At 33.7% G+C, this 17,182-nt stretch overlaps 1 protein-coding gene across 7 annotated transcripts in view; it reads left to right on the forward strand.

The window, feature by feature from the left end:
• Window positions 1–6,292: 6,292 nt before the first annotated feature.
• The window catches only part of LOC118190273 (uncharacterized), a 182,344-nt gene continuing 171,454 nt past the window's right edge, over window positions 6,293–17,182 (forward strand). For 5 of the 7 annotated variants that reach the window (XM_085827602.1, XM_085827631.1, XM_085827618.1 and 2 more), the window contains exons 1-2: window positions 6,293–6,416; window positions 10,204–12,627. In XM_085827602.1, the coding sequence (XP_085683728.1) occupies window positions 10,315–12,627 (2,313 nt within the window). In that variant the 5' untranslated portion in view covers window positions 6,293–6,416; window positions 10,204–10,314. Of the gene's footprint in view, window positions 6,417–6,539; window positions 6,820–10,203; window positions 12,628–17,182 lie in introns of those variants that run through there. The other 2 variants (XM_085827609.1, XM_085827604.1) reach the window with 2 other exon arrangements.

Consider the following 17,182-nt stretch of genomic DNA (forward strand, 5'->3'; position numbering starts at 1 on the left):
GCATATGATAAAGATATTTATTTATTTCATTTTATTTGTTTTTTCATCGTTGCCGGTTGCATATTTCCGAGTTCTTTTATATACAGATGTTAAATTTATTTATTAAATGCTAAATGCACGTGCTCTTGTATTTTTAATTTTTCCGGCTTAGCTTTCTTATAATAGTCGTCACGCGCTGCACTGCATGGGGAAGAAAACAATTTACAATTACGCAAACAACCAATAAACTATTGGCGACAGATAGATGTTAAACTTATTCATTAAATGTTAAATGCACATGCTCTTGTATTTTTAATTTTTCCGGCTTAGCTTTCTCATAATATTCGTCAAGCGTTGCACTGCACGGAGAATAAAACAATTTACAGTTACGCAAGCAACCAATAAACTATCGACGACAAACACTTAAGCCGCATATACTATATAAGATTTTTTGGTATTTATATCATGCATATGTATTATCTTCATTTATTTTCAAATCGTACCTCTGGTTCACACTTGCTTAATAAGTTGTATATATATACATGTATGTCATTTCACAGGTTATCACCAGCTCGAAGGCTAACTTCGTAACTTTTCATAACATCTGAGATCTTTACACGACTTACCTTATTATTAATTTAATTATTGAACCCCTTTGGCCTCTCTTAACTCCAAAAAATTATATATTAAAACCAAAAAAATTACGTATGTTATGTAAATATGTTTGTATATATATTTCTTGAATTTATTATGTGTAAGCTGTACAAATTATTTTCCTGTACGATTCGGTAAACAACACTATTCTTCGAAATGGGGGTAAAGTCTTGAACCCAGGTACCCTGGTGCTACACCAAAATTTTCTCTTCGTGAAAAATTTTCTCTTCGTTTGTATATTAAAAAATTAGAATAAAGGTATTTTTCCAGAAATAGAATTGCTAAATTTTTGGATATTGCTTATAATATTTTGCGATGCAAATGGGTTAGTCACGTGGACTTTTGTAATTTTCATGATAACGGTTTCGTTAGGAATTTCCCTTCGGAGTTATCGAGCGTGTTGGACGTACTTTGGTTTGCTCTTACTTGTTTACTATATCTGACCTAGTCCCGTAGGCGGTCAGAGATAGTTATTGTATTTCTCAGTTTCAACGTGTCTGGCTCTTTAAAAGTATGCGGCGAGCGAATTTGTTAGGGATTTTTCTTGCTAAGCCTAATCGTTATACAAGAGGTGACCACGTGCAATGCTCTTTACGATTGGTACTGATCACTGTAAATAAGCAGTCATTCAATTATTTTAGGATTTTCGACTTATTTTAAATTTTGTAAGTTGTATTATTACGTTGTCTTGCCACATAGCTTAATTGCTAGTTAATTAATTATCAGCTTGATTTTGTTCGTGCGCGCTTAAATTATTTAATTTATCGTTAAATTTAATTTTAACTTAAATTAATTTTCTGATTTTGGATTTGGGATTTTCATGCGCACATAGTTACCCCAAAGCTTACGCCTTAGGCGTTTGTCAGGGGCCTTGTGTGCTTTCCACTATACATCCGCCTGTAGAGGTAGGTCGTCGTGCCAGGCTCTACTCGGAGTGTAGGACTCCAACCTAGTTGGGCGCTGTATTTCTTTGTTGAACTCGATCAAATTAAAGCATCGAAAGGTGAATTGTCAGAAATAGAAGGTCAATTCTATAATTTTCTTCACAGCTCATTGGAAATAATTAATGCTTTGATTAATGAGAATGCCAGTAATGCTAATGCTATTAACACAAAGCAGGTTGTTAAGAGTCAGAATACATGTCTAAACACTAGCTTACAGGATAATGAAAGGGCTAGAAGTCCTATTAATTTGATTAACGTAGACACAGATAGTGCAGAGGAAAAAACTTTGGATAAGGACACGAGTTCCGAAGAAGATGAACCACCACGCCGTCGTGGCGATCAGACAGTACGCACAAAACTTTCCCGTGTAGGTTTCAAGAAAATAAAACTGAACACCTATACTCAAATAATTTCTCCGGCTGTTATGACAAATCAGGATAAGGTAAATGATACTTCTGAACAAACAACACTGAATACAAATAACACTGAACAAAACAGTCAAGAAAAAACGGATAATAATCCAACTGAAAATGAAAACATGGATACAAATACTGCTGACGATCAGCAGAACAGCAATAATCATGATGCGACACAACAAATCAGACAAAATTCTAGACTACCGCCCATTGTATTAAAAGAAAATAGATTTGTTTGGTCTGAATTATCCAAGATGTTTCGCCAAAAACAATTTGAATTCGTAGGTAACAGAATCCGCGAAGGAATCAAAGTCATAACCACGAATCCCGATAGTTATCGAAGAATAGTGAAAATGTTAAAGGAATTAAAAATAGAACACCATTCTTACATCCTCCCTGAGGATAAAAATCTGAAAGTGGTCATTAATGGCCTCTTACTTTCCACCCCTATTGAGGAAATAAAATCAGAACTAGTAAGTATAATAAAATCAGAGTTATAAAATCATGGATATTAAGCAAATGTCGAGACGTAGAGAGGAGAAGTCCAAAAGCTCCCCCTGTTTCTTGTCACGCTTCCCAAAAATGAACAATCACGAAAAACATATAGGAGATTTAATTGTTAAAATCGTCGAATACAAAGGAAGACAGGGCCCAATATAGTGTTTTCGCTGTCAGGGTTGCAACCATACTCAAGATTATTGCAATTATAAACCTAAATGCGTCAGATGCAGCGGCCCACATTACATCAAGGAGTGCCCTGATAGAAATAACCCAGATAAACCCCTTTGCTGTGCCAACTGCAATGGAAATCATACATCAAGCTTTAAAGGGTGTGAAAAATACCCCGAAAATAAATCTGAAAAAGCAGAAAACCCAAAGAAGTTCTCTAGCAGAATCATAGAGGGTAAGTCGTACGCTCAGGCGATATCGACTGGTATCTATTCCGAAGCTATCAACGACGCCAAAAAAGTCTTCTCTGACTTGGCAGAATTAGTCAGCATAATTAAAAGCGCGGGTTTCTTACAACTTACCCAGCAAGTTAAAGAATTAAATAAAAATAATCCAGAAGCTTCTAATAAAAATACTATTGATAATGGGCCCAAATAAGATTAAAAGAGCCCCCATAAAAGTCATGAATTGGAATGCACACAGCTTGCTTAATAAAATTATGGAGTTACATAACTTCTTGTTGACGTATGATATCGACGTTGCTATGGTTACATAGACTTTTGCTACTCTGTGCTTTAGTCTGAAGATTGCAAATTACAGGTGCTACCGCTGTGATCGGCTAAGCCACCGCGGAGGAGGAGTGGCCATTTATGTAAAAACTTATTACAGTCATGCCATATCGCAGATTACCGCATTAATGGACTAGAAGCGCTCACTGTTTCTATCTTACTGCCATTGTACGGTGCTGTGTACTTCACTGTTTTATATAACCCACCTCAGAATGCAATTGACGAGAGCTTCCTCACCGAATTGCTCCCCAACGATAAAAATGTGATACTGGGGGCGATTTAAATTCCAAAAACACTGAATGAGGTTGCAGAAGAACGAACCGTAACGGAGAAACTCTCTTGGAGTTCATTAATAATCATTCGATCTACTTCTATGCTCCCTCAGAGTATACCTATGCACCCGAAAATCCGAGGAAAGGAGACATTCTTGATATTGTCCTTACCACTACCTCAATACCTATGTACCTTGATGTTAAGGTCGAGTTAACATCCGACCATCTACCAGTTATTGCTACGCTTGGTACTAATCAATGCTTGGATGAAAAGTACAATTTTCGTACAGACTGGAATGTTTATAATGATTGCTTGATAAATAGCAGCCCGATCTTTTCATGTCTCAAAAATACAAGGGATATTGATAATGCAATTGATGCCTTGACTAATACGCGTAATTGTAAGCACTTACAATAATAATATTGTAAGTGCTTACAATTCTGCTACGAGAAAAATTCCCGCTGATCAGCATCCGGATTTATTACCGCGCACTATCCGTAATAAGATTAAAAATAGGAACAGACTGCGCAAAAGATATCACATCTCCTGGGACCCTCGTGTTAAAAAGGAGCTTAATAAGTTAAATCGAGAAATCAAAAAGGATATTCAGACTCACCGCGTAGACGCGTGGAATGAGAAAATGCTTAATTTTAATGAGCCGGATAATGCTTTTTGGACTTTTGCCAGAAACCTACGACGCAAGCCACAGTGCAAAAAACCCATCTATAACAGAAATTGCATAGCACTTACCAATAAGGATAATGCTTCTCTTATGGCTAAACATTTGGCTGATCAGTTTATGCCAAATTCTGATCCTTGTGATCTTACTTTTGCGTACGATGTACGCTATTTTATGAAAGACTGGATCAGCGGCCCCGGGGCGCACAACTGCACGAATTTCATCTCACCCAAGGAAATTAAAGAAATCATTAAGCGGCTGAAAAATAGAAAAGCCCCCGGATATGATTCGATCACGAACGTTGCTATTAAGTACTTGCCTTTGAATATCAGCTCTAAATATGCAAGTATTCTGAATGCCTGTTTAATGCATAATTATTTCCCTGACAAGTGGAAAAGGCCATGGCTGCACTTACTAGTGTTTCTTCCCTTATGGGCAAAAACTCAAAGTTAAACCTTTCTAAAAAGAGACATTTATATATGACGGTTATCCGTCCCATTTTCTAATACGCGTCCCCGGCGTGGGCGGCGGCCACACATAGAGATGTAAATAAACTGCAAATTCTCCAAAACAAAGCCCTGCGTTTAATGACAAACGCACACTACATTGTCTCTAGTGACACGCTTCATAGAGACCTAAAAATTGAGCCTGTTGACAAATTTCTTCACAGCACCAACAGCAGTTTCTTCGATAGAGCTGTTAATTGCCCGTACCTTGCTCAATTCAACACGTTTGATTATATACCTCTGCAAGAGGACTACAAAATAAGACCGTACGCTGCACATATCACGAGGAATGCAAATTTCCCTACTTAATTATGATAGCGCACGAACACTTTATACATATGTAAATATTGATTTTGATTGGATTTGTATTTTATTTTGTACCTTTTTTGTGTATTTATGTACCCTGTAAATAATTTTATTTTATTTTTACTTTCTGTTTATTGTTTTATACATGTATATGTCACGAACAGACACTTGTCAGATTGCGCGACACCAGCTTCTCCTTGGTATTTCTCCCCTTGTGACGCATGGTTACCTCCTCTCACCTACCTCCGATGCCTCCTTGGCCCGTCCTGTTTTTACCGTCATGTGCCCATACGGCTAGTTCTATCATTGAGCAGGACAGGTCGCGCTCCGCGCGATATCTCTGCGATACCGGTGTGACTGATTGACTGATTGGAATTAATTTACCTTGAAAAATCTTCCGTGAAATCTTCCGTTTAAACTTTTGCGATGGGATATTGGGTAACTTATGTGGACTTTCATAATTTTCCTAATAGCAATATCGTTGGGAAGTAATTTACTTTGAAAAATCATGTGTAAAATTTTCCGTTTAAATTAATTTGTCTTGAAAAATTTTCTGTGAAATCATTTGTTGAAATTTTTGCAATGGGAGACTGGGTTAGTCATGTGGGGTTTCGTAATTTTCCTTATAACAATATCACTTGGAATTAATTTACCATGAAAAATCTTCTGTGAAATCTTCCGTTTAAATTTTATTTGCGAACTCAGAAATATCTCCTAAGGTTTTATTTATTAAGCACTGCATGCAACAGATTTGATTTTCACCATAATATAATTTCATACATCTTTGGAAATATGAATTATAATGAACAAATGATGATAATTATGAAAATATGTTTACATTTGTTTCCTTTGAATGAGGTTTTCAATCTGTGTTACTGGCACTTAATGATATTTAATTTTATGACTGCCATTCATTGACTAGCTTTAAACATTTTTGTTTGCTTTTTCTTCTCAGAAATGCTTCTGTTTAACTCTTTCCCTTATAGACATATCTTATTAAACAATCTCTTACACACATATTTGTTAAATAAACGGAAGAGAAGTTTTATTTAATATTTGATCAATGCTATTTTGACCGAACATATCAATTGTAGTTTTAAATATTTGTTTTCATATTTGTTTCGAGTCTAATAACACGATATTTGGTTACACAAAAATGTTATTAAATTGACATTTCTGTATCTAATCCAAGTTACTTTAAATAATTGAATTTCATAAGGTGTAAAATTTTTGGTTTTGACAAATACAGGCAGGACATTAAACCTGCTTGGAATGAAAACATTGATAGAAATTTGTCCAATCAGATTCCTCGTTTTATTCGGTCATGGTTTTCATTCACGGTTTCCATGTTAGCCATTACATCTAGAAAAATTTCGGAAAAACGTGTTTGGGAGGAAAATTTGATTTATAGTAAACGGAAGGTAAGTTCAAAATGAAGCTTATTGACATTTCTTATATGTATATGGTTTGAAAATATCAGTTACGATTATTCGCTATTTATGTGATTTGAGATGAGACTGACGCTGATCATCTGGCAGAACGCCAGCAGTGATCGTAGAATGAGGATGTAAAGATGCCCTGAAAATGGCGTTCCGTGTTTCTGTGATCATTGTTCAGATGTGCGGTCTGTGTTGATTAGCTTGCGTATGATCATTCATATGGTAAGAAAATACTGTATGAAAATAAGCAAATTTTCTTACATGAATTACACGTGGGAACTTGTGTAAGAGTGTCTTACGCAATCTAAAGATTCTGTTTCCTGGGATTTAACTAATCACTCACTTGAACTAATTGTTCTAATATTGGCATCAATTAATAAACAAGGTAATTGCCATAGCAGCTGAGAATCTATATAAGCTGTGGCATTTGGTTTATTTTTTATGCATCATCAGTGTGAAATATTAAGCAATCCGATTTAAAATATTTGTTTGACAGTTCGTTTGTTTACTAATAATTAAAAACATAGGCCTATATTTGTATTATAGAGTACCTATTACATTCTCGTAGAATGATCTAGAAAAGTAACGGAATACATAAACGGCTAATTTTTCTGAATTTTATTTGTTAAAGTATGTATTGGCAAGAAAAATGCATGTATAATTTTCCATTTAAAACTATTATTGTTCGCTTCCTATACTATGTTATGCTTGATTGATCTTTAACATTAGCACTGAATTCAGGTTGCAACTATTAAAATTTTCCTCTTTTTTTTATTAATCAAAATTAAAATTTGTTGTAATAGACAAATCCAAGTGAATACAATCATATTTATCTCTTGTATTTTTTAACTATCCTGGATACTGATATCTTAGATACATAACTTCAGTTGTGGTTTAAGTCTATATATGAGAAATTTAACTTTTATAATCAAAGATTTTCTAAATAGTTTCATGTGTTATTATTTTTATTTTATTTAAGAAAGAATAAAAAAGTTTGATATTTATTCTGAAAAATTTTCTGATCAAGAGTTGTCAGTTGATTTTTTTTTGCATTTAATCTTTATTATTAATATTATTTTCCTAATCTTATTGTTTTCCTGCTTATTGTAAACAATAGACTGTTGGATAAGCCTACAAGCTATTTATATGCATTTTGCCTTGTATGCCAGTTGCTTATTGTGTAAAGAATTTATTTATATTTCTGATGAGTTTACATAAGGTGCATTAATTAGATAAAGTTATTTTCCCCACCCCTATGTTTTATAATTGCAGAATTAAGAATGGCAGTATACAACTATATCACAATGCTGATTTGCAAAACATATAATTTACTAACTTGTTTAAAAAAATAAAAGAAAGAAAAAATTAATTCTTTAACTTGTATATAAAATCATTGGCTAAAGTGCAGAATCGCCCACTTATTTGATAGGCATTTGTTTGGCACTTTTTACAAGAGTAAGAAGAATTGGATTTTTGTCAATTTTCTTTGATTTTTTAAATGAAAATCGGTCGATATATACATGGATAAAGCGAGTGCGCAATGCCATTTTTGTACATAAGATACCGAGTATGTGCAATTCTTAAAAATGTGCCAAGCAGTGGGCCATTCTGCACTTCCCCAAATCATTGATATTTTCATAAATTTTAAAATGAAGCTAGGTATTTTTTCATGATTTATGTTTTAGATTATGCCTCATATGTGATATCCTAAATTATGCATATAGTATGTATCTTATATATGTAGTTATGATATATGTACCGTTATTGTTCATAGATTTTTTAATGAATAATCACTCAGAAGTTAAATAGTTTTGAGTATTCTGATAGAACCTTAGTTTTCGTTCAGATGCAGATATATTTCATTTGTTATTGTTTACTTTTATATATTACTAAATGTATTATTTTTAAGTATAATATATTAAATTATTATTATTATTTGTGTATATATTAAAGTATTATATTTGCATATATATTAAATTATTATATTTGTTTACTTTTATGTATTGCCAAAGTGCATAATTTAGCTGCTTCAAACACACATAGATTTCCTGCGTATATTCTTTTACATTGTTATGGTACTTTTGCCTTGTATGCCAGTTGCTTATTGTGTAAAGAATTTATTTATATTTCTGATGAGTTTACATAAGGTGCATTAATTAGATAAAGTTATTTTCCCCACCCCTATGTTTTATAATTGCAAAATTAAGAATGGCAGTATACAACTATATCACAATGCTGATTTGCAAAACATATAATTTACTAACTTGTTTAAAAAAATAAAAGAAAGAAAAAATTAATTCTTTAACTTGTATATAAAATCATTGGCTAAAGTGCAGAATCGCCCACTTATTTGATAGGCATTTGTTTGGCACTTTTTACAAGAGTAAGAAGAATTGGATTTTTGTCAATTTTCTTTGATTTTTTAAATGAAAATCGGTCGATATATACATGGATAAAGCGAGTGCGCAATGCCATTTTTGTACATAAGATACCGAGTATGTGCAATTCTTAAAAATGTGCCAAGCAGTGGGCCATTCTGCACTTCCCCAAATCATTGATATTTTCATAAATTTTAAAATGAAGCTAGGTATTTTTTCATGATTTATGTTTTAGATTATGCCTCATATGTGATATCCTAAATTATGCATATAGTATGTATCTTATATATGTAGTTATGATATATGTACCATTATTGTTCATAGATTTTTTAATGAATAATCACTCAGAAGTTAAATAGTTTTGAGTATTCTGATAGAACCTTAGTTTTCGTTCAGATGCAGATATATTTCATTTGTTATTGTTTACTTTTATATATTACTAAATGTATTATTTTTAAGTATAATATATTAAATTATTATTATTATTTGTGTATATATTAAAGTATTATATTTGCATATATATTAAATTATTATATTTGTTTACTTTTATGTATTGCCAAAGTGCATAATTTAGCTGCTTCAAACACACATAGATTTCCTGCGTATATTCTTTTACATTGTTATGGTACTTTGTGTTGTGAACACGCTGAATAATAGTCTGAAGTATGTGTGAATTAGTTTTATTGATATCAGGGCATATTTATAGTAAAAGTTACATAAATCTTTTAAAGGAATAAAGAATTTTCTAAATTCTGCTTCATATATAACCGTAATGTGATTTTAAGAAAAGGCAACATTGAAGATTGTTATTTAGAACCTATAAAGTTTAAAGACTTTTATTATAAAAGATATGTGAATAAAATCTTAGAAACTAGACTTCTGGTGTAAGAGATATGTGAAGAAAATCTTAGTTTTTTGCAATTTTCTAAACTGTGATATAAATGTAAACAATGTAGGAAAGCTATAGGCATGCAAATTAGAAAAAGTGTGTCCTGTAAAGGAAGACTTAAAGATAAATTTTATTATTATGAGTGTCAGCAAACTAGCTCTTATGGAATGAATGGCTGACTTATCTCAGGTATTTACTTCTTTATTACTATAATAATTCATTACAGTCTTTCTAAGTTATTACCATATGTTTTTGAAATGAAATTTTGCAGATTGCAGCATATTTTAATATTTGTTAATATTGTAATTTTTTAGAAATTTTTTTCATTTCAGTGAAATTAAAATTCAGTGAGTTTCATAGTTTATATAAATGTAAAGGTTATATTCAGGTTTTAATATTTTGCTGTTAAGTTTTCTCCTGCTAAAATTTCTTATCAGAAATAAAATAGAATTTTTATCATCAAAATATTATATTGTTTAACATAAAATTAATTTTTTTTTAGGTATGTGAAGATTATCCAGAATGATGAAGCAAAGCAAACAGAGGTGTACCAGTGATCTGTTGCATCACTGGGTTGAGAAAAATGTGGTAGATTAAAGTCATTTTGCTAGAAATGGCTGACTACCATATGTTAAATGATGGAGTGTTTGGTGTGGGAGGAAGTGATATCATGGAAGAAACAGCAAATTTGGTGAATGCTGTCAGTTACAGTCATTCTGGTTCTGTAAACACTGCAGGCCAAAGTATGATGTCACAAAGCATTCCTGGTACACCTGGGCAAAATCCAAATGTGATGATGCAAGGTATGGTGTCCATGCAGCAGTCACAGACTGGAGCACCATTATCAGCTGGGGGCATGACTTCATATCACCAAGGAGCAATGCATGGTTATTCACAAAGTGAAGTGCCTCAAAAACTTCATCAGTATTCTGTTTATGGTAGTCAGTTACAAGCTGGTGGCATGGCTGGGCAATATGTTTCTGGTGGACCGAGACTGCATCATCTTAGCGATCATATGTCATCAATGCCTGATCAACCTCAGCAGTCCTCTCCAAGAACTGTTGTTCCAAATCAAATGTACCAGAATCGAACCATGACAGGTAGTCATTATGGTCAGCAAATTTCTCATAATAATGCAGCATCAGCACAGATGTCTCAGGGGGCAGCTCAGTATCCAGGTCATTATGCTTCTGTTCAACATCATTCTATGCCTCAACATTCAGTACAGCAGGTTAATCAGAATGCAGATTTGTGGCAGAATTCAATGACACATTCTCAGATGACACGTCCATGCATGCCTACGTCACAGAGTTATTCTCAACATCAAATGGTGCCTAGCCAACACGGAGCCACTTCCTTAAACCATTCTCCAATGACTATACAAGGTCAAAGGCCTTCTACTCCAAATCAAAGCCAGTACATGAGTAATCAAGAATATGCAGCATCTCATGCTGCATCCCAGCAGACTTCAATGCAACGACCTCCTGTTTATAATATGAATTCTACATCTGTGAATCAGAATGGTTCTCTGGTGGGGCAGATGAACAATACACCTCAGTCTGGTTTATCTCAAAATCTTAGTTCTATTTCTCAAACTGAACAAGCTATGACATTTCCTCAGGGACATTATGGAACATCTCAAACACCAGGTAATAGGCCACATTATAGTACTACTGGTGCTGTTGGTAGCACTGTTGGACATTCACCTCAACAGCATGTGATGGGTCAACAAATGATGAATGTTAGGCCATCTGTTCATCAAATGGGATATTCTCCTGTTTCTTCGCGTGTTAACTCAGGTCAACAGCATACAAGTGCAGTTCCCCCTGGTAGTCCAGCAAGACTACAGCAGTATCACCCTCCATTTTCTCCTAATCAAACGTACTCTGCTACGCAACCTTCTCCTAGACCTGCAAATCCAGAATCTGTTACTCCACCTCATTTACATTATTCAAATTCTCAACCACATGTGCAAGCACCAATGAGTCCACAATATCGAAGTCCTTTCCCTGCGCAAGTGACTCATTCTCCGCAGCACTTAACTCCTACTCCTCCTGCTGAGGTTTCTGTGCCTCCACCTCTTACACCAGAGCGAGGTTTACAGTCGTCTACTCCTCAATCTCAGGGAAGTTACCATAGCCCTAGTACTACTCACTTAACAAGTCCAGGACAGGGCCATTCTCCAGGGAATTCAAATGCTCCGTCCAGTTTGCAGCATTTGGAACAGATGGTTTTACCTCGTGTGAGCACAGGTCCTTCGACAACTCCTACAGCATCTGCTGTAAGCCCAAGTGGTTCTAATACTGGTATAACTCATAATTCTGGTGTCAGCAACAATTACTATAGCCATTTGTCAAATGCTCAGCATACTCAGCAACATCATATGCATCTTCCCTCTGTTGGTGAAGCCCGTCCTCAACCACAAAGCCCCGCCTTTTCTCATGTATCTCAGGCACATTCTCACCATACCTACCTTAACCAGCCACATTCTGTGGCTCAGCAGCCATCTTCTTCTGTGAGCAATGTGCCAAATTCTCAACCTCTTCAACCAAGTGTTCCATCTGTTTCCACCTTGTCAAATTCTAGTTTTCCTGCTGATGAAAATACACCTGTAGACTCTTCAGCAGCTTATGGTTCAGACAATAGTTCGGGTATCCCCACTGTAAATACTACCGAAGCAAATGTTTCAAGAGTAACCATGCCTGCAAATGTTGGATCTATGCCAACCTCTGATGCCATGAGTCAGATGAGTTGTGCTCCAAGTTCTGTATCTGATTCTATGATGGCCTCATCCCATCAATACAACATGCTTGGCAAGACACCCTACCAAGGAAGTTCATCATCTGTTACATATGAAATGCAGCAGATTCAACAAGAACTTCAGCAGTTATATGGCATGCATCAAAGTCCAGAAATTCATGAAAAAGTATGTTTTTTTAGGATTTTATTTTTTATTTGGCTCTTATTTTTATATTTATTATGTACTGATTGTAACTAATTGTATGTAATGGGAATATCATACATTACATATTGTGAACATCTATTAATAAGTCAGTATAAAACAATTAGTACAGAATTCACAGAAAATAGTATTTTGTGTAGCTATTAAGTAAATTGTTTTTCTGGTACTGGTGTCATATCTCTTCTAGCTTTAAATATGTTAAATTAAAATATACCTTTAAAATATGTTGCATTAAATTACAAATGTTCATTGTAGTAATGAAGATTGGTTTGGTTTTTGGATTACATAAGTACAGCAAAGAGTACTAGGGCTATCAGCCTAAGGGGAGGGATGCCTTCGTGGAGGACTTTCTAAGGGTAACTGGCTCATATACATGTTACACATGGGGAAAACCATGAAAACGCTCATGCAGCCAGCCCGTTCGCGGGATTCGAACCTCGGACTGAATTACCAGTGTTCAGCGAATTTACCGCTCAACCGCTGGTATGCCTCTAGTAATGAAGAAAAACCAAATAAATTAATTTAATCTGTTAAATTAAACATTGGGTCATGTAATAATGAACTGTCAGCAAAAGTCCTAAATACTAAAGCAATTCAGCATAGTACAAAAAATAGGAATGACACATTACTAATTAATATCTGAAGCAAATATATACAAGTTACAAATCACGAATGCAATGGATTCAGTAATTAACACACCAATTTCTCGAAATTAACAGTGATTTTAACCTAGCACTTTAAAATTTCATTTCACTATAATGCCTTTATGAAGACTACTCAAGAACTCTACTATCGTCCTCATACAACCCGATAACAGTATAAATATTTACATATTCACACAAAAGAAAGAGCTTTTGGTTTGTATGTTATGGCAAAGTACCTGAAGGATATCTGCCTCAGCCAACTTGTTCGCCTGCGATCGAACCTAGCGTACAGCGGTTTTCAATTCGGTCACTAGTAGGAGCAAATTTTCAAAATAAACTGGCTTGTACTCATGTTACATATGAGGAAAAGCCACGAAAACTGTCATGCAGCCAAATCATTCTCTTGAATTTGAAACTTCGGTCGAATTACCAATGTTTAATGACTTTACCGCTTGATCGCTGGTGAACGCACAGCTCTTGAAATTAGTCTTATGAGATGCTGTGTGTTGAACAATATATTAAAGAAGGTAGAAGGTACAATAGTAGTAAATGCAAAAGTGCACTGAATATAAGTTTACATATCTGGTAAATGAATTACATTTATCTCTTTGCAATCATAAAACATTATATCACAAAAATATAAAGGAAGAGGAAAATGTAATCAAAATATTAGGAGCATTTGCTATTATTTCCAGTATGGCTGGAAATTTTTATAAAAATTGTAAATGAGCTATACTATTAATCACGTTAACTTGTATTATAAATAGCGACAGTTAGAGATATTAATAGCATAACTCAGCGTCATCTCTCTTTAAGAATAGTTTTATTGAAACCTAAACCTAAACTGAAATATAAGATGCATACTAACGATTCATCAACACGAAGACGTTAGAAACATCTTCTGTTAACTAGAGTTATGATGCAGAACTTTCTAAAAATTATCATTTAAATACAAATTGGATGAATACAATAGAACAATATACAAATTCTAATGTATAGCAAAAACAAATATATAATGCAAGTTTAAAAAGAAATGGGTGAGCAGGACATTAAAAATTTTAAGCGATGAATAGAAGGAAGTTAGAAATTTTTTGTATAATTATGAACATGGTTCATATGTTCATAATGATTAATTAAACGTGTATGTGTTTAATTAAATTAAATGTGTTTCATTGCATATCGGTGAGAGAAATATTGGAAAACAAAATAAATTTTTTAACATTTCTTATGTTTCTTAAAATATGTCTGTAAGAAAGTTAAGTAACTTTAAGTTCAGTGATTAAAAATTGGAAAAGTAAATAACGGCTTAATATGACATATATTATAACAATATTTGTATGAATTTAGAACCGTTTAACAAGCCGAATTTGGGGATTCAATGAAAATTTTAAAATTAGATTAGAACTATTTACCTGAAATGTTGAATTTGAAAGTTAAGATCTAAGGAAATTCATAAATATTTATCTAAGAAAAAATAAAAAAAATAAACTGCGATACAAATTAATATTAGTACTGTAGTATCTTCTCTTAAATCCGATATTTGATAGGTTGATTTAATATATATATCAATTTCTTGTAGGTTCATTAATTTATCTGGTTTATATACATCAAAACTGATATATTAAACATTACCTCCAAAGTGAAGTTAAAAGTGTGCAAGTAATGTTAAAACTAAATAGGAGAAAATTCAAATTAAACTCTGGAACTACTCTGATATGCACCCTCAAGTCGCCAAATTTCTTGCTGCATATTACTATCTAAATTTTTTGTCTACATTTCGAAGTTTAAGCCTAAAATGTCTCCGAAAACACGGTTTTCGCACATGCAAAAACTACGTTTTGAACACACGATTTAAGCTAAAAAAAAAAAAAAAAAAAATAGCAAAAACGTAAAGTTTCTAACCAAAAATATTTGACAAGAATCCATGTACACTGCGACTTGTTTTGACTTAAATGGCACACTGTAGGCAACGAACGAATCTACGAACTATGCACACCTCGCTTTAATAAATTAACATAACAACAATAAATTTCAAAGAATACCATGTACACAGCGTTCTGTTTCAACTTTAAAAAACATCTACGAATTGCACAATCTACACTAAAAACAAATCAAGAAAATAAACTAAAATAAATTTCAGACAATTCAAAAAACAACAATAAAATTCATACAAAAAACTATGAATATAACATTCTACAAAATAAAAACAATAAAATAAAATGCACTTACCATAATGAAAGCTTCTTTTAAAAGCAGAAATATCTTTCCTCCCTATCTTCTCAGATACAGAGCATACAAAGTCCAAAATACATTCGTTAATAAAATTTAGTCAGTCACACAACGTCTGTGAAGAAAACTTCCACGATTTTGCTATATCACATGCCTTCCTACGATTCAAAATTTCGAAAGTAACAATAAAAACTTCCTCCAACGTTAACTTGCTACACGAAAATCACAATCCAAACCTTAAACTCCGCTGACACCCACATACTTTATTAGCAACAATTTTACTGCAAACCCACACAAGTCTATCAGAAACACCTTTTTTCGTCCGAGTTCTCATATCAGCTCCGCATTTCGGACACGTCAAACTCCGTTTTAAAAGTCCCGACTCCCACAGAAATTCCAAAAATACACTACGATACCCATAAATACATCCGTGAACAAAAGACTCGTTAACAACTCCAACATCATACCATTTCATACTAAATTTACTCTGCACACAATCTAAAATACACGACTGAAACCTTCCCACCACGTCTTTCATTGCAACATAGGCCATTTTAAAAACGCACGCGACACGAACCAACTAGCAATTTAAATTACTCCACCAAAAGACTTTTCAACGTTGACATGGTTGCCATACAACACGCAATCGTGCCAAAAACCAGCGCAAAACACATATCGCCACATTTGGTAAAATTAGAGCGTTTATCAGAGTTGTACCAACTCGGTTATTACACTTCTTAAAATTACATCAGTAAATATGGATGGTAATTTTAAGAAACACGATAACTCAGTTTAATTTCAATTTTTTCCTATTTAGTTTTTGACATAAATTCACCACTTTTAATTTCAAGAATTGGGAGATTATATTTTAGTACATTAACTATCGCTTTGCAAGATTTTAACTACTTAAGTCCCAAATTTCTTCTTTATATAATAATTGTCAAAAATAGCATATAGGAGCTAAATTTTGCAACTTGAAAATTTTTAAATTCCTGTGGAGCATAAACAAGTTCTGACTCATCATTCTTTATTATAAAAATATAATATGAGTATAAAAGAAAGTATTCGTTCGTAATTCATAGTTTCTTCTTTGTGTGTCACCCTTTGTACATTAAAGTGAGGGACTGAAAAGTTGACCATTGTTAGTTGTCGAGGAGAATTGCATTGGAGGTAGGAAATAACTTCCTTTCTTACCTCCTTAGAGAATTGAGGAGGGCTTCAATTAATTCTGCGAAGTTGGTATACGATCGGCAAGACATTTTGAAGTGAGCTTGCATAAGAGGGGCAATAATCCCTTTTTGGGAAGGCAAGTGAACGGCAGTGAAAAATCAAATGAGGTTGGTCAACACCCCCCCCTAGATCTATTATATTTAGGCTGTGTTGAGTTGGCAGAGGCGCGAGCCTCGAAGACAGGGCCATCTGACCTTGTCAGACCTGACGCCTGCAGTTCCTCGATTGTCCTCTCTCTGATTTTATCTTTACAGTCGTATTCGGATGTACTTAGCTTTCTTTTAACTGTTTGTTTCATTAAAATGTTTCTTAGTAATTAATTATAAATATTCTTAAAAGTGGTCTTTAAAATTACTAATATTGTATCAAAAATTAAACAACATTCCAAATACGATTCAGTAACACGCTTGAATTTG

This window comes from Stegodyphus dumicola, chromosome 1 (assembly GCF_044657685.1).
Source record: "Stegodyphus dumicola isolate Sdum_Otavi_A_Nest chromosome 1, ASM4465768v1".
NCBI classification, from domain to species: Eukaryota; Metazoa; Arthropoda; class Arachnida; order Araneae; family Eresidae; genus Stegodyphus; species Stegodyphus dumicola.